At 30.0% G+C, this 23,240-nt stretch overlaps 1 protein-coding gene across 8 annotated transcripts; it reads right to left on the bottom strand.

The window, feature by feature from the left end:
* Positions 1-2,314: 2,314 nt before the first annotated feature.
* Positions 2,315-23,133, bottom strand: LOC134712075 (adenosine 3'-phospho 5'-phosphosulfate transporter 1-like). 8 transcript variants are annotated; one of them, XM_063573222.1, is made up of 6 exons: positions 23,064-23,123; positions 12,135-12,159; positions 11,244-11,266; positions 7,485-7,705; positions 6,692-6,730; positions 2,315-5,320 (listed from the first exon to the last, which is right to left on the bottom strand). In XM_063573222.1, the coding sequence occupies exons 4-6, from the start codon at positions 7,684-7,686 to the stop codon at positions 4,218-4,220; spliced, it is 1,344 nt and encodes a 447-aa protein (XP_063429292.1). In that variant the 5' UTR covers positions 7,687-7,705; positions 11,244-11,266; positions 12,135-12,159; positions 23,064-23,123; the 3' UTR covers positions 2,315-4,217. The 8 variants fall into 8 exon arrangements, with proteins under 8 accessions (XP_063429292.1, XP_063429290.1, XP_063429291.1 ...); XM_063573220.1 differs by lacking the exons at positions 11,244-11,266; positions 23,064-23,123 and adding an exon at positions 22,907-23,018; XM_063573219.1 differs by lacking the exon at positions 11,244-11,266 and having other exon boundaries at positions 2,316-5,320; positions 23,064-23,133.
* Between the last annotated feature and the right edge of the window lie 107 nt (positions 23,134-23,240).

Here is a 23,240-nt window from a genome sequence, read left to right as displayed (position 1 = left end):
CAGAATTAGTAACTGGCATAAGCATACTTGCATTTTGAAGTGGGAATTTTCAAAATGGCCGCCGTTACCATGGAAAGAGCAAAAATGTGCAAAATTTCAAAATGCTCCAAACTTAATGAAACTTTACAAAAATGACGATTTGCATCTATAGATGCACTCTTTGATTTTGGAATTTTCTAAATGGCTGCCGCTCACCTGGCAATTGGGGAAGGGTGCCATCCGCTATTGCTTGCAATGGCAAATCTAGTTTGATATGATTTTCTCTGTCATCTCTTATTGCTTTTAAGTAATATTTATATGAAAAGTAACAACCATGAATTCGAACATGATTTTATATTTGATACTTCTCTTTTGGAATCAATTTGGTCTATACAATCTGTTTTGTAATTTTACCCCCCTCCTTTTTTTTATTGCTTAATTTTTTTAAAGTAAAATTCCATAGTTTTTATACGACCGCAAATTTTGAAAAAAATTTCGTCGTATATTGCTATCACGTTGGCGTCGTCGTCGTCCGAATACTTTTAGTTTTCGCACTCTAACTTTAGTAAAAGTGAATAGAAATCTATGAAATTTTAAAACAAGGTTTGTGACCATAAAAGGAAGGTTGGTATTGATTTTGGGAGTTTTGGTCCCAACATTTTAGGAATTAGGGGCCAAAAAGGGCCCAAATAAGCATTTTCTTGGTTTTCGCACTATAACTTTAGTTTAAGTTAATAGAAATCTATAAAATTTTGATACAAGGTTTATGACCACAAAAGAAAGGTTGGGATTGATTTTGGGAGTTTTGGTTTCAACAGTTTAGGAATTAGGGGCCAAAAAAGGGCCCAAATAAGCATTATTCTTGGTTTTTGCACAACAACTTTAGTTTAAGTAAATAGAAATCAATGAAATTTAAACACAATGTTTATGACCACAAAAGGAAGATTGGTATTGATTTTGGGAGTTTAGGTCCCAACAGTTTAGGAATTAGGGGCCAAAAAGGGACCCAAATAAGCATTTTTCTTGGTTTTCGCACCATAACGTTAGTATAAGTAGATAGAAATCTATGAAATTTAAACACAAGGTTTATGACCATAAAAGGAAGGTTGGTATTGATTTTGGGAGTTTAAAGTGTTTTGGTCCCAACAGTTTAGGAATTGGGGGCCCAAAGGGTCCAAAATTAAACTTTGTTTGATTTCATCAAAATTGAATAATTGGGGTTCTTTGATATGCCGAATCTAACTGTGTATGTAGATTCTTAACTTTTGGTCATGTTTTCAAATTGGTCTACATTAAGGTCCAAAGGGTCCAAAATTAAACTTAGTTTGATTTTGACAAAAAATGAATCGGTTGGGTTCTTTGATATGTTGAATCTAAAAATGTACTAGATTCTTGATTATTGGCCCAGTTTTCAAGTTGGTCCAAATCTGGGTCCAAAATTAAACTTTATTTGATTTGATATGCCAAATCTAACTGTGTATGTAGATTCTTCATTTTGGTCCTGTTTTCAAATTGGCCTACATTAAGGTCCAAAGGGTCCAAAATTAAACTAAGTTTGATTTTAACAAAAATTAAATTTTTGGGTCTCTTTGATATGCTGAATCTTAACATGTTCTTAGATTTTTGATTATGGGCCCAGTTTTCAAATTGGTCCAAATCAGGATCTAAAATTATTATATTAAGTATTGTGCAATAGCAAGTCTTTTCAATTGCACAGTATTGTGCAATGGCAAGAAATATCTAATTTCACAATATTGTGAAATAGCAATTTTTTTTAAAAATTAGAGTTATCTTTCTTTGTCCAGAATAGTAAGCAAGAAATATCTTATTGCAAGAATTTTTTTTTAATTGGAGTTATCTTTCTTTGTCCAGAATCAACTTAAATCTTTGTTATATACAATATACAATGTATATTCACTTTTTACTACCAACTGATAAATTTAAATAATCTTTACCATTCAGTGATAGCAAGCATTTTTTTTACATCTTAATATTTTATGATGTATTTAAATGAGTAATTATTGTTGCAAACTCCATTAGAATATTTTAATTGAGATAAGTTTTGGAATAAGGGAAAGGGGGATGTGATTAAAAAATTGGGTTCAATTTTTCTCATTTGAAATTTCATAATTAAAAAAAAATGTCTTCAAACATTTTTTTGAGAGGATTAATATTCAACAGCATAGTGAATTGCTCTAAGAGAAAACAAAAATTTTAAGTTCATTAGAACACATTCATTCTGTGTCAGAAACCTATGCTGTGTCAACTATTTAATCACAATCCAAATTTAGAGCTGAATCCAGCTTAAATGTTCTGTCCATACTTGCCCCAACCGTTCAGGGTTCAATCTCTGCGGTCGTATAAAGCTACGCCCTGCGGAGCATCTGGTTAAATATTTATCAACAACTAAAATAGACAAATTTTCCAAAGAAAAAAATAATCTGTGAACCTTCATGCAAAAGTTGTATAAAGCAGTCATGGTTTTTGTGCATTAAACAAAAAGTATAATTCTTATACCTGGCAAATACTGGATGTATTCTTGAGATTTGAACCAGACTAAAATTAAAGAGATAAGGAAAACAATGGTATCCTCCACAAACAATAAGGTATCAATATATGGAATCAGGTTAATAAGTATAGGACGAAAAGGGTAAATTATATATAAAAAAAAACCAAAAAACTATAACATCCATAGATGAACTATTAGGTATTTGAATATCAAATATTGTCTATAAAGAGAGGGAGGTGAAGGGAAATTAAGCATACATTGGGAGCCTAAAGATTACATATCTAAAGGGTTATAATATATATAAAAACTGCCCCTCATTTTTATACTTAAGTCATCAAGTGTATACAGTATACACCCTAAAATAAATACATGCTCAACTAATTAATCATCTAGAGGTTCACATATACATTTAAAACATGTTAATTTTGATTATCAAATTAACAAAAGGAAAAAACTACCTAATTTTAAATGTGTTCTAATACTGAATGTACAAATGAAATCAAGTTAATTTGAATTAAAGAAAAATCCCATTAAACCGGTTTCAAAGTATGATGCATTTGTACTATTAAACAGTTTGTAGAACAAAATACTTAATGTCTTTTCTTTAAATTTCTATTTTCAGGATTGACAAGCAATTCTTGTCTATAAAATTTATTAATATTTAAACTAATTTTTGTACATGTAGGGTTCTTTGAGAATACTGAAATGATTCAGTATTCATTCATGGTAAGTAATGACAGGAGTCACTAGTGATGATTTGTAAGGTCCAGAATTTGACTTCTAAGGAAATGACCTCAACAGCTCCAGTTAAGGTTTGACCTAAAGAATATTTTTCAATAAGAATTTAATTATTTGTTAAAATACAGCAGCTAGAACTGATCCTTCAAAGTTTTAAAGCAATTTCATCAAACAGTTTTATATCATTCTGACAGAGAACAGCAGTAAATTATCAATCATATAGATGCCTAAAATTAGATGACTAAACAAAATAATATCAATGTTAAAAAACACACATCTACTCTATTCACAACTATCAAAAGTTAATAGACACATCAAACAAATTGATAATAAATATGTATGTCTGTTGAAAAGGAATGTAGAAATTTAAACAATAGATTCAAACTGACAATACACTGATTTATTTTCTGTTGAATACATAAATATTTTACAGACAATGCCGTCATGGTTTTACGTTAGCCATTCATCAATGTTCACAATAAGCAGACATCTTTTGAATGCCCTCAATCAAATACAAAAGCAATGTTCTATCCAAATATGAGATTTTCAAATATTACAAAGAATAAAATTATGTTTCTGTAGAAGAATAAAAAAAAATGGATTTATGGTTTATATATAAATATGAGCAATTGATTATAAACAAAAAACAAGCAATGCAGCAATTATCCATTATTTTCACCCTCTATAGTGCAAATAAACTCTATTAATAACTCAACCCTATAACAAAACTTAAGACTGCAGATTTCTCATATAAATGTAACAACTTTTTGTCTTAATAGTTTATCATACCAAGACTTCTGATTTTTCATAAAAATAAACACTCAAAATGTAACAACTTCTTAATTAAACATTACAAATTAAGACTCCAGATTTCTTATAAAATTACTGTCTCAAAATTTAACAATTTTTGTTTCAATAGTTTTACTAATAACTAAAACTCTACCTTAAAATATATAAAGCTTCCATTCATATAAAAGAATTATTGGATATTTCAGACCTTTGAAGTTGTTGTAGTTGAACTGGTTGGATTTTGAGATTTCTTTTTCTGATTTGCATAGATACGTAAAAATAAGGCAACAAACACAATGACTATACCTATCAACGCTATAAAGGTAACAGGATGTCCGTATATAACACATGATAACAAGATAGCAAAGGCTTGTCGTAAAGTCATTATTATTGTGAATGTCACAGCTCCGAACTGTGAAATTGTGTAGAATATAAAAAGCTGCCCACCCGCTGAACATAAACTTAAAACAATTGCATGAACAACAAATAAATGATGTCTTGCCATGAATGCAAATGAGTCAAAAAAGCCTCCCTGTTCAAGAAGTGAGACCCCAGTTAGTAAACAGGAAAACATATTGACTCCTGTCATCATCTGTATAGAGGAAACCTTGTGACGTTTGAACAACTCTCCTTGCCAGTTTGATGTAAAACTGTCGAAGGCCATATAACCTGCCAGTAGTATGACTCCAGATATTGTTGTCACGCTTCCTTTGTGCCTGGTCACGTCACCACTATTGAGTAGAAACAATGTTACACCAACTGATATCATACCAGCAGTTATATACTCATGGTATTGGTATGTTCTTTTTGATACAACTTTTCCCATTAACATAACAGGTATGACTTTTGATGCTTTTGCTAGAATCTGTGTAGGAAAACTAACAAACTTTAGTGCTTCATACTGACACCAGCTACTCATAATGTTTGAAAATGAGCTGAATGAGTATTTGTATAGTGGAGTTGTATGATGTGGCTGTCGTCGTAAAAATATTACTGTCATTCCAATGATAAATGCTAGAATTCGATTGATGAAAACTAAAAACTGAGAGTTTTTGAAGAATTCGCCTTGCCCATCCTCTTTTCCATACTCAAATGTCATTATTCTCTCTTGAAGTACACCCCATGTCAGATAAGCCCCTTGTAGGCCCACTAAACAAAAGACCAAAGTAAAACCTCTTTTCATTGGATTATGAGATTCTTCTGTCCCTGAAGGACTTTCACCACCTTCCTCTGCATTCTCCAAGCTGACTTTGTCATCATTTCCAAACACACAATGTTTTATCAGGTTGGATAGAAAAGAAGGAGCTGAAAAGATAAATATAAGTTTGGTAATGGAATTTAATACTGTAAATTCAGAAATTATTGTGTGCATTTATTACTGCAAATTTGTCATTTTAGACTTAAAAACGCGAATTTTTACAATTTTGAGAAAAATCCTGTTTCGTTCATATTAAATATTTCAAATTGTGAGTTTAAATTTTTGCGTTTACAACTTTTTTTTGCAAAAATAAAAACCTTACAATAATTTATGAATTAACATTAAAACTAATATGTTTGCCATCATGGAGGCTTGTAGTTATTCTTTATATCTTCTTGTCATTTATAGTAAATTTTCAAATACTTATACCGGTAGTCTAATGAGAGGTTTTTTTAACAACAAAATGTTACATGTAAGTTTTACAAGAAATGTACTGTCCTGACATAGGGTGTATTGGAATACTTTTCATTTACAAGTAGTTCATTTCTTTTTTTAATCTATTTATACAATGCATTATTTTGTCATTCTTTGTCAAACTATTATTTTTCTGACGATTATCAACAAGTGGTGTGCTGTTCATTGAGAAAAATTCAATAATGACTTAAACATTCTGTACTATATTGAAAAAGTAAGATTTGATGACCTCTCTATCAATAATTTTCTTTATTTTTTAAAGAAATCATCAGAAAGATCTAGTGAAATTTTATAAACATTGTCTAAAAATCATTAGGAAAAAATATTCTTTCATTGTAGCTTTTTTCAACTGACATTAAAAGTTGTGTAACGAGAGCCGTGGTGTAGTGGTTAGTGCATCGGACTACTAACTGTTAACACAAAGGTTCTTGGTTCGATTCCCGTTCGGGATGAAAATTTCAGGAACTCAATTTTCGGCTCTCCCTTGACACCATTTGAGAGTATGGTCTTGAGGAAACGATGATAGTCCGTCGGAAGGGGACGATAAATGGCTGACCCGTGTTAAGAGAGAGCCATATCTCTTGCACGTTAAAGACACCCTTGTAGATTTCGAAAAAGAGTAGGCTAATGCCGCTACAAGGCAGCACTTGCACCCGCAAAGTGGAAAGGGATTAATATAAGTTGCAAAACTTGTTTCCCAATCCACTATAAACAAATATGTTTAAACTAACGAATACTACAGGTAAGTGATTACAGAATAAGATCAGATTACTCGGTTATCTAAAATCGGTAGGGAAACATAACCATGCATTTTACTAAGCAATACAACTACATCAGAGCTCTAGCACTAAGTTAATATTTAGATCAAGAGTTTGGACAATGGTGAGTTGGGTCAGTTAAGATTGACAAGAACAAGTACCAATCCTAAAAAAAAACCAAAATTAACAGGTTAAAACAAACAGAAATGAATTCATGTAGTAAATTGATTTGTTCTGAAATTTTACCTTTACCAATTTCTCCACCTTCATTGAGTATAGAATTTCCTGAATAAAACCAAAAGGTTGTAAATAGTCTTTTTATAAAATGTTTGTTTTCAGAGCAATTTGTCTATACCAAAGTAAAACATTACTGTACATATTTTTTGTCAGATTTTATCAGATATTTTGTGAAAGTAGTTATACTTTTCTTCAAAGAACTATGTTACATTTTAACAGAAAATAAAAGCCTCTCTTCTACCAATGATATGTTTATTTATTTTTAACTGTTCTTAAAGTTCACAACACCAAAAACGGCTTATAAATAACAAGAATAAAACCATCTAACAGATCAACTTTGCCTGATGGATGATTTAATGAAATACTACTGTTCTTCCGTCAAGAATATCTTGTCAAACAAATATTATTAAACTGATTTGATTTGTGTCAAAGGTAAAATCATGTACATGTAAATGTACTATTTTTTTGTCATTATTTTTCCCAATCATAAAGTTCCCAATATGTAGTTGTTTGAAACCAAAAAAATCTAAATGTACAGTGCTCATTAAAATGTGAACAAATTATGATATGCATTAAAATGTGAAAATTTGAATCAGTGTTCTCCCCAGCATTTTCAAAAAGTTCCCTGGAAATTTAAACATAAAATTGGTTTTCAAAACAATAAAGCACTGTGGGCCCTATACATTTTATTTTAAAATCCTTGAAGATACCACCATGGTATATCATAGCACAATAGTACCACAGGGCTTTAAGGACCTGTATAGAACACTGTTCAGAATGGCTATATATATAAATATCTTACCAGCTGTTTCATTGTATCTGATATTCCTCAAGTATCTCATCAACAAGTAACCAGGTACAAATATTGTTGCATAGCCTAAGAGGTTTAATAGAAGACGAACAACCCAGAAATCCATCCAATGGGTGCCGTCTCCTGACTGTGATTCCTCTCCCAGAACACATGGCAATATGACGTTTATAATAACCAAGATAACAAACCACATGATGGCAACAGAAGCTGCCCTGTAAAAGACAATTGTAGACAAAGTTAAATATATGCACTGATTATTCACATACATATATATAAATCAAAGTGATTGTAAGCACAGGAGGGTAAAAATTGTGTTAATTTATCAGAAGAAAGTGAAATCAAATATTTCAAAAATTGTCAATAACGCATTGGTTGTAGTTGAGTCAATTCTAAATAATGGGAGATAACTCCAATATTCAAAGATGACTTTAACAATGACATCATTCATATTTTTAGAACAGATATTAGATTCCTGCACCTTACAAAAGCATGTGTTATTTTCTTGACAGGTATTAAATCATTTTGTGACTTGAATATGTAAGCATATATCATGTATGCTTGTTGTTCGATGTGAGCCAAGGCTCTGTGTTGAAGGCCATACATTGACCTATAATGGTTTCCTTTTTTAAATTGTTATTTGGATGGAGAGTTGTCTCATTGGCACTCACACCACATCTTCCTATATCTATATAGTACATTGAAGTATTTCTGGAAATGTTCAATGATAGGATGTAGAGAATATTTCGATCAATGCACAATATTTTGTGTATCAAAAGTAGCGATAAGCCTTGGAAGATTTAGATATCAAGTCAATAACATTGGCTTTTAATTGCATTACATGCAAACTTTACCCCAAAAACAAGATGATGTGATTAATGACCAATTAGACAACTATATTAACAAGAGGTTGACTGAAGTGGATATAAGCAATTACGGTCACTGTACAACCTTCAACAATGAGATAAACCCATATCATATAGTTGGATATAAAAGACCCTGACTTGTGAAATATGAAGTCAAATAAGAAATAATTGAACATTCATATAAATGTATAATTAGAATTTAAAATCTACATGTTTTACAAATAAAATTATTTTGACTTATAGCTGTCACAGGATCTTAAACTTTATAAGCAATAATAGATAAAAACCAAATTGGTAAAATTTCAAAAATATGCATATGAAAACCTAGAATTTTATTTTCAATCTCTTGATGTGCTTATTTTTATTGATGAATATTTTCTTATACATTCCTATATAGCATGTATAGAAAACTGATTAATTATTATAAGAAATTTCATCAAAATCTATTCAACTAGAAACAGATGTTGCTTCAGCATGTTCAGTTTTATTTGACATCTTTTTTAACATCTTGACAAATAAGCCTTGAAAGGGACATTGTATCTCAGAGTTTTAAACAAAGCTAAACATTGAGTGTAAATATTGAAATGGACCACATCTAAACCTCTCAACTATATAAACATGAATGTAATGAAATAAAGACATAAATAGGCCAATGGTAAATTTGTAATTTCATACCAAACTTGACCCATTGGGTTTTGGAAGACTCAAAAATCAAATAACAGAGTGATATAAAGATTCTCCTTTTCTGAGGCACAATAATATCTAAATTAAAGTTACATTTAAATTAACAAATGATAGTGTTGTCATCAACAGTTATTCAAGCAATCCACTGTTGACTGTCATATCAAATTGTATGTGTTGTGACAGATTTAACAGATTTTACAGTTTATTCTAATGAAATACTGTTAGTTGGTAGTCTCATTGGCAAATATTCCATGTCTCAACATTTTTATATGATCTAGCTTAATGCATGAACTCCAAATAGTTATACAGTTTAGCTGAATGTGTAAACTCTGCATATATTACAATTAAGATTTATGCATGAACTACACATACATGTTTTTATAAAGTTAAGCTTAAATTAATGCATGAACCCAACATATTTAAATAGTTTAGCTTTATGCAATAATGCATACTCCACATATTTATATAGTTTAGCTTTATGTATGTGCTCCACATATATCTATAGGGGTATATTCAGTAAATAAATATACGTCATCATGGACCGCCCATTTAGGGAAGAGCTTTCTGTATAACACTGAAGTTATATGCTCTTCTGATTGGCAGATAATGTTTGTAATAAATATTTTTTGGTAGATGGATTAAAACTAGAGTTGAAAAAAAAAAATGCTGAATGTACTATTTTTTTCCCTTCAGGATTGAAAAGAAATGGAAGTCAGTATAGGAATTCAGTGCAAATCTACATTGAATGCCCAAAAATGCCGCATGACCCTATGTTTTTATTGTTGCAAAAGATAGGGCTACATTTGTACTTTCATGAATGATATATGAAAGATTTCAATTTCTAAAGGTAAATCAGGTATAAATTTATTTCCGCACATAGATTAGCATTAAAGTCAATGGGAGATTTTTTTACTGAATTTACCCCTATAAAGTTAAGCTTTATGCATGAACTCCAAATATCTTTAAGGTTAAGCTTTATGCATGAAATCTACATATTTATAAAGCACTGTATAGTTTAGCTTTATGCATGAACTCCACATATTTATATAGTTTAGCTTAATGCATGAACTTCACAAGTTCACATATTTATAATAAAGCATTGTATAGTAAAGCTTAATGCATGAAATCCACATAATTCATATAGTTTAGCTTAATGCATGAACTTCACAAGTTCACATATTTATAAAGCATTGTATAGTAAAGCTTAATGCATGAAATCCACATAATTCATATAGTTTAGCTTAATGCATGAACTTCACATGTTTACATAGTTTAGCTTTATGCATGAACTCCACATATTTACATAGTTTAGCTCAATGCATGAACTTCACATATTTACATAGTTAAGCTTTATTCTTGAAATTGACATATTTATATAGCATTGTATAGTTTAGCTTAATGCATGAAATCCACATAATTTATATAGTTTAGCTGAACGAATAAATTCCACATATATTCATGAAGTTTAGCTTACTGAACTGCAGTAAGTTTAAAAGGGTATTTATCAGGATTCAAAAGTTAACCAGTTCTAAAATATATACTGTAAATTAATATCTTTATTTCAAATAAAAAGCACTAAGTCAATCCAAAACACATAATCATTATAAATAAGTGTCTTTTGATGATTCATAACCTTACCAGATTTACATTTTAAAAAAAGCTTGCAAATACATAACATAGCTTTAACTTAAAATTTACAAAAGCGTCATAGAGACTATTTGTGCACAGATTATTTTATGTCATTTTACACTCTATCACTCATCTAATACAGGAACAGTCTATACTAAGCAGGCTATTATTCCAACTTGGAATTATTTTTAGTTATGGAATTTTCATTATTTCTTGTGCTTGAAATTTTTAATACATTCTGTTAATTCCGTATTTCAATGTTCTATGCCACGCACAAGACTACCTTTTAGAAAGAAGACAGCACATTTTCAATAGAATGTACTGTGTGTGCACAAAACTATCAAACAAAATACATTGTATGGAAAGTGTTCTGCACTGCTCAAAACATTAGAATACAGAATAAACATGGAATTTATTAAAAATTTCTAGCACAAGAAATGATGCATAAAAGTTGAAATGATAGCCTGTTACTACTTACTAGTAGTTAGTATAGAAAGACCCTGTCTAATATCAGTGCTTCCTCTACACTACATTTACCTTACTAAACTGCTTTTAATTGTGATTGTTAACTTACCTTTTGAAAATATTTGACAAATCCTAAAAATTTTCAATTAGAAGATAATTATTTCGATAACCTTTAGAACTTACTGATTTAGAGTTTACCAATAATTGTATTACAAAATGACCATTAAATTGTTTTTACAAGGATTTATGTTCCCTACAAATAAAACATGTGTCATGTTTTAAATCTGTATTTAAAACAAAAACAAGAATATTTACCTTTTTGATTTAAAATTGTCTATTAATGTACACGAAGCTATTTAAGTTCTTGTATAACATAATCACAAGTAAAAACAAAATAAAAACAGAAAAAAAATAGACAACACAGAGACATGATCTTATGTGTCTCTGGATTTTTTAGATAAAAAGTCCAGAATTGCAGTGTAAAATAATTTATACAGCCAATTTACTATTGATATATATAAAATAGTGTATATGAAATTAAGGATGTAAAACAATAAATAAGGTGAAGGGAGGTGATTACAAAACATTGTTTACATATATAGAAAGGGTGCAATAAAGAGACCAAAATACTGTCACTTTAAAGTTTTTAAGGGCAAAAAAAAAAATACATGTCAAGTTTTCTTTCTTCTAACATGGTATATTAATATTAAACTATGTACTAAGGCTAAACACTTTTTGGTTTTGGTTTTCTGTTTTTTATTTTTTAAATAATCATAATATGTTAAACTGATTATGATTTTGTTTGTATCTTTTTTTCCTCCAAATTGCCAAAAAAATACCAATAATAAAACAGAATTTTTTTTTTAAACCAAAATTATTAGAAGAAACATGTATTTTTCTTTAGTCCCCAAAAGACAATAATTTGATAGGGTAAACAGAAAAGAGATATTACATATATACAGTGTGCTACATTTTATATGTGGTTTTGTTTGATAAATACCTTTAACCTTCACTTCAAATGTTTTCTTAAATTAAATAAAAATGATAATTAATAATATTTCTACATACAATAATTGACAAATTTCTATCATTATGTCAGATATCCATACTATAAGATGACAATAAAGAACAATGTATGACCTATATAATGCGTGACCAAAAGCATTGTAATATAAAATGTATTGAATTAATCAATTAAGACTAAGGTACAGTCAATGGGCTACGATTTTTAAGTAAAATGCTGGTACAATGATCAGTCTGCATGGCTGAATGCATTCATTTTGTTACTTGTTATTGAAGAGTAGTTAAGACGGAGATTGTTTCCTAATTATTTTCATCCAAGTTTGAAATAAATTGATAGATAAGATAAATTATCACCTTAAAGTTAAAGCTGTCATTAGCTTTTTATATTAAGTAAAAATGTATTCATTATGTAATGTTGTTTTTGAAATTAATGTTTGTTAACTCAAGAGATTTAATGTTGTTCATAAGTGTGGTTGAAAAAATAGGATGCTACATGTATATTGCATGAATTGTTCTGCAAATCAAATTCTTATAAGTAATAATCAACATTTTTGTCATAAAAAGGGAATTATTCCTACTTTATTTTTCTTAATGACTATCGCAAAAATGTTTGATGAACTTTAATAGTCCACATCTGATCATCTTGCAAATTCAGGTGAAGGACATAACTCAAACATGGTCTATTGAGCTACGGTTTTATTGAAACGATTTCATGTGTAGGAACCTAAATTTTAGCATAATTAGATACATGAGATATGAGAAGATGTGGTATGAGTGAAATCTCCATCCAAGTCACAATTTGTAAAGTTAACCAGTATTGGTCAAACAGGGGGGGGGGGGGGGGGGGGGGGGAACTTCGATATTTTTTTAGTAGGAGTGTGCCATTTTTGACTCAGAAAACGTACCCATTTTAATATAACATTCACTGAAATTCAGTACCTATAGTTATATAAATATTGAAGAAAGAATGACCTATACTTATGTAAATATTTAAGAAAGAATGACCTATACTTATATACAATATTTGAAATATGACCCATGCTTATATAAGCACCAACTCATCATCACTCATAATTCATAAATATACCAGTTACCCTTAATTTTTTATATATGAATTGACATTCTCAATAGCATATTTATATATGATATGTAGATCATTCCCCAAATTAATATAGTTTTACAGTTATCAAACGTAAATGCATATTAATATAGGATGTCGTTAAAAAGGAGGGTCATTTTTATATAAAAAAATCGCAAAATTATGACCCATATTTTTGGCACATCCCCCTATACCCAATAATAGGAAGTTGACCCCCCTGAGGTCAAAGTACAGTCCTTGACTCACATTGAACAGCAAGCTATAAAGGGCCCATAAAATTATTAGTTTAAAACCATTCAAACAGGAAAACCATCATAAATAAAGGGCTGCCCTTTAGCGCATGATAGTGTGAGCCCTGTCAAATACCCCCCCCCCCCCCAAAAAAAAAAATAATAAATAAAAATGCACAAAAAAATTGGCACTATTAAGGCTACCACAAATTACATCAATAGATATAAACAATTCACCAAAGTTTCATGGACATTGGTGAAAGCCTTTTTGAGTTATTGTCCGAAGTGTTAAAAATCCCCCTTTTTTTATGAATAAAGCCCCATAAATCCAAAACTTAAAATCTGAAATTTATAAAAATTGAAAGGGAGTTTACATCAATAGATATAAACAATTCACCAAAGTTTCATGGACATTGGTGAAAGCCTTTTGGGTTTTTGTCTGAAGTGTTAAAAATCCCCCTTTTTTTATGAATAAAGCCCTATAAATCCAAAACTTAAAATCTGAAATTAAAAAAAACCGAAAGGGAGCTTACATCAATAGATATAAACAATTCACCAAAGTTTCATGGACATTGGTGAAAGCCTTTTTGAGTTATTGTCCGAAGTGTTGAAATTCCCCCTTTTTTATGAATAAAGCCCCATAAATCCAAAACTTAAAATCTGAAATTAAAAAAAACCAAAAGGGAGCTTACGTCAATAGATATAAACAATTCACTTAAGTTTCATGGAAATTGGTGAAGGTGTTTTTGAGTTATTGTCCGAAGTGTGGACGACGGACGGACGGACAGACAGACGGACGGACAACGGTATACCATAATACGTCCCGTCCCGGGCGTATAAAAATGAGAAACAGGAAACACTTATGAACACCATCAACAAACGACAACCACTCAACATCAGTTTCTTTGTTTAGGAGTCCTTAGTTTAGGACCAGTGCAAACAAATGCAGCATGTCTGCATGGACATTGATGAAAGCCTTTTTGAGTTATTGTGCGAAGTGTTAAAAATCCCCCTTTTTTTTATGAATAAAGCCCTATAAATCCAAAACTTAAAATCTGAATTTAAAAAAAACCGAAAGGGAGCTTACATCAATAGATATAAACAATTCACCAAAGTTTCATGGACATTGGTGAAAGCCTTTTTGAGTTATTGTCCGAAGTGTTGAAATTCCCCCCTTTTTTATGAATAAAGCCCCATAAATCCAAAACTTAAAATCTGAAATTAAAAAAACCCAAAAGGGAGCTTATGTCAATAGATATAAACAATTCACTTAAGTTTCATGGAAATTGGTGAAGGTGTTTTTGAGTTATTGTCCGAAGTGTGGACGACGGACGGACGGACGGACAGACGGACAACGGTATACCATAATACGTCCCGTTCTGGGCGTATAAAAATGAGAAACAGGAAACACTTATGAACACCATCAACAAACGACAACCACTCAACATCAGTTTCTTGGCTTAGGAGTCCTTAGTTTAGGACCAGTGCAAACAAATGCAGCATGTCTGATGTAAAGACTCAAGTAATGCAAAACAGACATACAAAAAAAAATCATATGTATAAGAAAACACAGGGCAAAAACAAAGATAAGGATAAGATAAGATAATTTTTATTAACCAATCATGGTGCCCAAAATTTGAGCTATACAATCAAATGAATGAATTACAAAAAAAAGCACAGAAAATGATTAGAATGATTAAAGTACATTTAGACAACAAAAAACAAAAACAACACATGAATACACATTTACACTAATTAACCTGATATAAACCAAGTTATTGACAAAACATAGTTGTTATGGGTGCCACTGTGACCTGGAGAAATAACATAATTCTTTATAGTACTAGGTCTATGGGAGACAACTCCTGATCAATTTTATTTCCTATATATATCTATCTATATTTTTCTTCTATTTATTTTTTTTTTTTTTTAAACAACAATATTTTCTATAATTTCTTTCGTTCTTCAAAAAGGGAGTGCAATAAATTAGATAAGTTTGAAGTTACAAACAAATCTTCAGATGAAAGAATCCAAACAAATTTCATTTCATCAGATAATCTTGAAAATTTTTTGAATTTGGAATTTAAATTAGATAGATGTTGAGATCGAGTATCTTTTAGAACAGGACATTTCAAAAGAAAATGTAGTTCATCTTCAACTGCGTTCTTACATAGCTTACACTTTCTGTCTTCAGCTTTAATCCCAAAATACCTCCCTCTTTCGATTTCAAGATCATGACAGCTAGTTCTAAATCTTGTGATTATTTGCCTGTCTTTTTTTGAATTCATTTTTAAATATGGTTCAAACATAAAAATATTTTAAAATTTTCTGTAAGTTCTTCATTTATTGCCAGATTGTAAATTAGTACACTTCCCAGAATTGCTTTCTAAACTAGCTAACCAGCTTTCTTTAAATTTAATAGTTAAAGATGTTTTTACCTTTTTTAGAATATGGTTTTGTTTAAAGTTTGACTGGTTAACAAATAGATATTCTGAGTCTAGAAATTTAAATATATGTTTAATACTTCCTATCCAAGATTCCTGGTTATGTTTGTCCATAGAATGAGACAGATTTATGGCTTCCCTTAGAATAATATTTGAAGGTTCAATATCTTTCATAAGATGGATCCAATAGGGGTTAATACATAGTCAAGAACTGTAATTGTGAAATGGATTGTATATTGTACAAATGAACATATATTTGAATGTTAAAGTCATAAGAAACGAGTGACCGGTGAAAAATAACGTTCTTCCAATTCTTGAACCAATGCATACAAACATCATAAACTTAGTCTTCTGTGCTCGAATTTATATTTTTTTTCGTGTAAATTTCGCATGATTGTCAATTTTTTTTTCAATCGGTCAGTGTTGTTGTGAAAATATGGCAGGTAATTAAAGTTCGTGTTTTGAAGCCGAAGTTTAACGATTGTCACCTGTTTGTCAACAATTGACGAAAAATAAACAAAAAAGCATGGAAATTGAGCATGTGTTTAACATGTAAATTCAGATAATAGTTTATTTTAAGGACATCCATGCGTATTGTGGTCACCGGATTTTTACGAGATGGGTCACACTGAGGTCACCTTGCATACGGAAAATATGTCGGGGGAATTGCTTGCTGGAAGGAAGCTATTCAAATAAAGTAAACTTCTTCTAAATATGAATAAATTAAAGAATTTTCTTCAGAAAAAAGTATATATACAAAAGTTTTACAATGAAAACTATCCATTGAGTTATAAAAAACATATGCATTATTTTTTTTTGATTTGAGGTTTCTTATGACTTTAATATTACTAACATTTACAATTGAAGATCTGTTTGTTGTACATTGTATAAATACATGTATTAATGATGACCATCATAGCCTGGCCAATCTCAAACAGTAACTTTCAACTCTACTATGTCCGGAGATAATCAACCCCCACAAATTAACCCATGATTCGGGTCAAGAAAAAAAAGAACATCCACTTCAGTGAAGTTCACGCTAGTTAAAAAATACATCAAAAACAAACCCAATGGTTATTTATCATCAGAAATTTATGTATCAACCAGATGCTCTGCAGGGCGCAGCTTTATTTGACCGCAGAGGTTGAACCCTGAACGGTTGGGGCAAGTATGGACACAACATTCAAGCTGGATTCAGCTCTAAATTTGGATTGTGATTAAATAGTTGACACAGCATAGGTTTCTGACACAGAATGAATGTGGTCTAATGTTTGCCTTTGAGCAATTCACTATGCTGTTGAATATAAATCCTCTCAAAAAAAAATTTAAAGAAATTTTCTTTTTATTTTTGAAATCTGAAATGAGAAAATACTGTGAAATTGAAAATACTTGCTATTGCACAATACTGTGCAATTGAAGATTTCTTGCTATTGAACAATACTGTGCAATTGAAAATTTCTTGCTATTGCACAATACTGTACGATTGAAGATTTCTTGCTCTGGCTGAATACTGTGCAATTGAAAATTTCTTGCTATTGCACAATACTTAATATAATAATTTTGAATCCTGATTCGAACCAACTTAAAAACTGGGCCCATAATCAAAAATCTAAGTACATGTTTAGATTCAGCATATCAAAGAAGCCCAAGAATTTAATTTTTGTTAAAATCAAACTTAGTTTAATTTTGGACCCTTTAGACCTTAATGTAGACAAATTTGAAAACGGGACCAAAAATTATGAATCTACATACACAGTTAGATTTGGCATATCAAAGAACCCCAATTATTCAATTTTTTAAGAAAATAAAAAAAAGTTTAATTTTGACCCGGATTTGGACCAACTTGAAAACTGGGTTAATAATAAAAAATCTTAGTACATTTTTAGATTCAGCATATCAAAGGTCCCCAAGGATTCAATTTTTGTAAAAATCAAACTAAGTTCAATTTTGGACCCTTTGGACCTTAAAGTAGACCAATTTGAAAACAGGACCAAAAATTAAGAATCTACATACATGACATACAAAGTTAGATTCGGCATATCAAAGAACTCCAATTTATTCAATTTTAGATGAAATCAAACAAAGTTTAGTTTTGGACCCTTTGGGCCCCTTATTCCCAAACTGTTGGGACCCAAACTCCCAAAATCAATCCCAACCTTCCTTTTATGGTCATAAACCTTGTGTTTAAATTTCATAGATTTCTATTAACTCAGACTAAAGTTATAGTGCGAAAACCAAGAAAAATGCTTATTTGGGCCCCTTTTTGGCCCCTAATTCTTTAACTGTTGGGATCTCAACTCCCAAAATCCATCCCAATCTCCCTTTTATGGTCATAAACCTTGTATTTAAATTTCATAGATTTCCATTAACTTAAACTAAAGTTATAGTGAGAAAACCAAAAGTATTCGGACGACGACGACGCCAAAGTGGAAACCAATATATGACCAAAAAATTTAATTTTTTGCGGTCGTATAAAAAGTTTAAAGATATCAAATTTTAAGAACAGAATTTATACATGCACATATTGCTCCATAATTATTATTGAAGAGTAAAAGACTTTGGCAAACCATTTCTAATAGAGGGAAAACAAGCATATTTTTTAGCTTTTGCATTGTGACATGTGTGTGATGTAAATATACATTTAAGTATGTGTATACAAGGGATTATTTCACAAATCCAGTTTGAAAATAATGTCTAATAGGATGTGATGCATGTTAACATTCAAAATCCTGAATAACAGCTGGCACTAACAAAATACAATCAGATGTTGAATGCAGTTTGCAGAATTATGAATAGATTTTTGTAACATAAGGCATTATAAAATTAAAAATTTCTGTTACATTTAATAAGCAAAATTCTAGCAGGAAATTGAGCTTAAAGTTTTGAGCAGTGTGCTTTTACGCAATTTATTTATTTTTACTTCAAATTAAGCTTAAATTTGAATATTGTTTTGACAATGACTACAAATAAATGTTGGTTTTTTTTATTTGCTGGTTGTGTACCACTTTCAGCGCCTTAAGCGAAATGTATATAATATAATGCCAGCCAGTTTTTTGTTTGCAAGGCAGCATCTATAAAAATTAAGGAAAAACAAACAACCTACGTTTGTACATACATGTATACGGCTAGAAAACTGACAATCTTTGTTATGATTTGAAATAGAATTCACCTCCACAAGAGTTCATTAAAACTTGCAACCTCATTGCAGAGATTACTGTTGCAAGGCCAAATAAAATACATATGGTTCCAGTTACAAATGTACATCCTTTTAAAAATAGGGTCAGAAGGTCAGCATTTCTATTTTATTTCTATTCTAAATTCTTATTTTGGATTGTCAAAATCCGGAAAAAAATCAAGTGTTTACCGATTTTGATCTGGTATTATACACCCCAACCAGAATTTCACCATTTTCATGTGTTTTGATGGTAAAATAAACAGTCATGTTAATGTTTTGAGTTAGTTTCATTATATTCTCAGTTTCTGTTATGAATTGTTGCATTAAGCTATAACAGATACAGTACAGGTAGGGACTTATTTTTATGGATGCCTTAATCCGTCTAGATGTCAGACTGGTCGGACAGTTGTCCCAGTGTAATAAACACCTGCTGTGCAATATCCAAAAAATGTACTTCTGATTGAAATTCAGATGACAGAATCTATGAATCCTTGAAATTTAAACAAAATAAAAGTATGGTCATACGTGTATACCAGTGCACCTGAATTTTCCATTACATGTACAAATAAACCAGATGCTCCGCAGGGCGTAGCTTTATACGACCGCAGAGGTTGAACCCTGAACGGTTGGGGCAAGTATGGACACAACATTCAAGCTGGATTCAGCTCTAAATTTGGATTGTGATTAAATAGTTGACACAGCATAGGTTTCTGAAACAGAATGAATGTGTTCTAATGAACTTAATTTTTTTGTTTTCTCTTAGAGCAATTCACTATGCTGTTGAATAGTAATCCTCTCAAAAAAATGTTTGAAGAAATTTTCTTTTTATTTATGAAATTTCAAATGAGAAAAATTGAACCCAATTTTTTTAATCACATCCCCCTTTCCATTATTCCAAAACTAATCTCAATTAAAATATTCTAATGGAGTTTGCAACAATAACTACTCATTTAAATACATCATAGAATATTAAGATGTAAAAAACTGCTTGTTATCACTGAATGGTAAAGATTATTTTAATTTATCATTTGGTAGTAAAAAGTGAATATACATTGTATATTGTATATAACAAAGATTTAAGTTGATTCTGGACAAAGAAAGATAACTCCAATTAAAAAAAATTCTTGCTATTGCACAATATTGTGCAATAAGATATTTCTTGCTTACTATTCTGGATAAAGAAAGATAACTCTAATTAAAAAAAAATTTGCTATTTCACAATATTGTGCAATTAGATATTCTTTGCCATTGCGCAATACTCAAGAATCTAAGTACTTTTTTTAGATTCAACATACATGTATCAAAGAACCCAACCAATTCATTTTTTGTCAAAATCAAACTAAGTTTAATTTTGGACCCTTTGGACCTTAATGTAGACCAATTTGAAAACAGGACCAAAAGTTAAGAATAAACATACACAGTTAGATTCGGCATATCAAAGAACCCCAATTATTCAATTTTGATTTTCAAAATTTGCGGTCGTATAAAAATGTAAATCTGACATAAATGCAATGCTACATGTACATGTACATTATAAATATTATGGCTGTGAATGATGTTTCTCATTGTAAATATGTACAAAATTGCATGTTTATTTTATTCATTATCTTAGCAGTTTAAATATTTGTATTGCACTTTGATTTTTATTATACACAGCCCTTAAATAAAATGGGTTATAAACCTGAACAAAATGTACATTCTATGATGTATAAACCAGAAAAGTTCCTAACATACAGTGTTGTCATCGTGTTATAGTATCTCATGAAATTTTATGACTATTTTCCCAAACAATTTATCATTTTGTACTGTAGTACATCAATATTTCCCTCAAAAAAATCTATCATTTTTACACAAAAAGTTTTCTTCCATTTCAGTAATTTTGTCGGTCCTAATCTCACAAAATGAAAAAATCAAGTGTTTACCGATTTTGATCTGGTATTATACACCCCAACCAGAATTTCACCATTTTCATGTGTTTTGGTGGTAAAATAAACAGTCATGTTAATGTTTTGAGTTAGTTTCATTACATTCTCATTTTCTGTTATGAATTGTTGCATTTAAGCTATAACAGATACTTCTGATTGAAATTCAGATGACAGAAATCTATGAATTTAATTATTTAAATTCACAATCCTTGAAATTTGATCGTTTGAAAATTTATTTTTGAGAAATGAAAAAAAAAGTTCTAGGGTCGGTCGGGTAACTGGAACAACACATATATTTTTATTTGGCACAACTGTAAAAAAAATCACACATGTATAGAAAACTCTGTAATTCAGGGTAAGATATATTTTTTTTTTTATGGTTTGCAGTGTATATATAACATTTCTACAGAAAATATATTTACAATGCAAAAAAATCTTAATTGAATTTGATCAAATATTAATATTTTTAAAAGTTTTTTGTTTAATCTGCAATAAACAATTTTTTTCTGAGTTTTCCAGATAATAAATAATTTGCAAGACCCATTAATGGCCTTCAGCTGGTTTTTTTTTAACTCTTCAGCTTGTTGTTGTCTTTTAAACACATTAATTCCTATTTCCATTTTCTTTAATATACATGTAATACAAATGTACATGTATATATACCCACTACAATGTACATCATTTTACAGCTTCTGACAGGTACATTTTTGTAAAAAACGGTTTTTTTTTTTAGTAAACATAAAAATTAATTAGAATTCAGAAAACGATGTCTTTCCCACTGTTCTTACAAATTTGAATTCAAATGAATAATATTCATACATGTTTGACTTTCAGTATACAAGTGTTATTAAACCCATATATTGTCAGACTATTATTTTAAATTTAGGACATTTAAATCATAATATATGATCAAAATGACTTAAAAAATGCCCCATCTGAAGATGTTGAACATAGCACTTGTTTAATCCAGTAAACATAAAAATTAATTAGAATTCAGAAAACGATGTCTTTCCCACTGTTCTTACAAATTTGAATTCAAATGAATAATATTCATACATGTTTGACTTTCAGTATACAAGTGTTATTAACCCATATATTGTCAGACTATTATTTTAAATTTAGGACATTTAAATCATAATATATGATCAAAATGACTTAAAAAATGCCCCATCTGAAGATGTTGAACATAGCACTTGTTTAATAAAGATATGAAATAAAAACAAAATAAAAGTATGGTCATACGTGTATTCCAGTGCACCTGAAGTTTCCATTACAGGTACAAAAAATGTAAATCTGACATAAATGCAATGCTACATGTACATGTACATTATAAATATTATGGCTGTGAATGATGTTTCTCCTTGTAAATATGTACAAAATTGCATGTTTATTTTATTCATTATCTTTATAGCAGTTTAAATGTTTGTATTGCACTTTGATTTTTATTATACACAGCCCTTAAATAAAATGGGTTATAAACCTGAACAAAATGTACATTCTATGATGTATAAACCAGAAAAGTTCCTAACATACAGTGTTGTCATCGTGTTATAGTATCTCATGAAATTTTATGACTATTTTCCCAAACAATTTATCATTTTGTAGTACATCAATATTTCCCCCAAAAAAATCTATCATTTTTACACAAAAAGTTTTCTTCCATTTCAGTAATTTTGTCGGTCCTAATCTCACAAAATGAATAGATCTGAATACATGATGTACTGGCTAAAAGATAAAATATGTCAGTATTTTCACGCCATATGTTGGGAAAATGTGGCATTTTAGAGAAAAGCACATAATTGCTGATTAGAACAGTAACAATATGTTACTATGTGACAGCAGCATATAAATAAGAATAGTAAAGAGTTTACAGTACCTTTTGTGAGAAGGTTTCATGTTATTTTTTTTTTACTGTAAAACTCCTCTTATTGTTCATTCTCGGTCTGAACCGTATCACTATCACTTTAACAGAAAGTTGTTTAGTTTATTTATGTATGTGACACGTGAACCGTAATGAATAAATGTCAATTTACCTGTGATTTCCTTGGAACAAAACTTTTTGATTGATTGAAGAGCTGCCAGCTAGGATTAACTTCCGGTACGAATAATGATGATAAAAAAGAAATGCTAGCTTTAAAATTAAAATCCAGTTTGATTAAAAACTTTTATGTAAATGGAAAACAAAAATAAAAAATAATAACACCGCTTGA

Source organism: Mytilus trossulus, chromosome 3 (genome assembly GCF_036588685.1).
Source record: "Mytilus trossulus isolate FHL-02 chromosome 3, PNRI_Mtr1.1.1.hap1, whole genome shotgun sequence".
In the NCBI taxonomy this organism is placed as follows: Eukaryota; Metazoa; Mollusca; class Bivalvia; order Mytilida; family Mytilidae; genus Mytilus; species Mytilus trossulus.
This window is presented reverse-complemented; position numbering and strand designations above follow the sequence as displayed.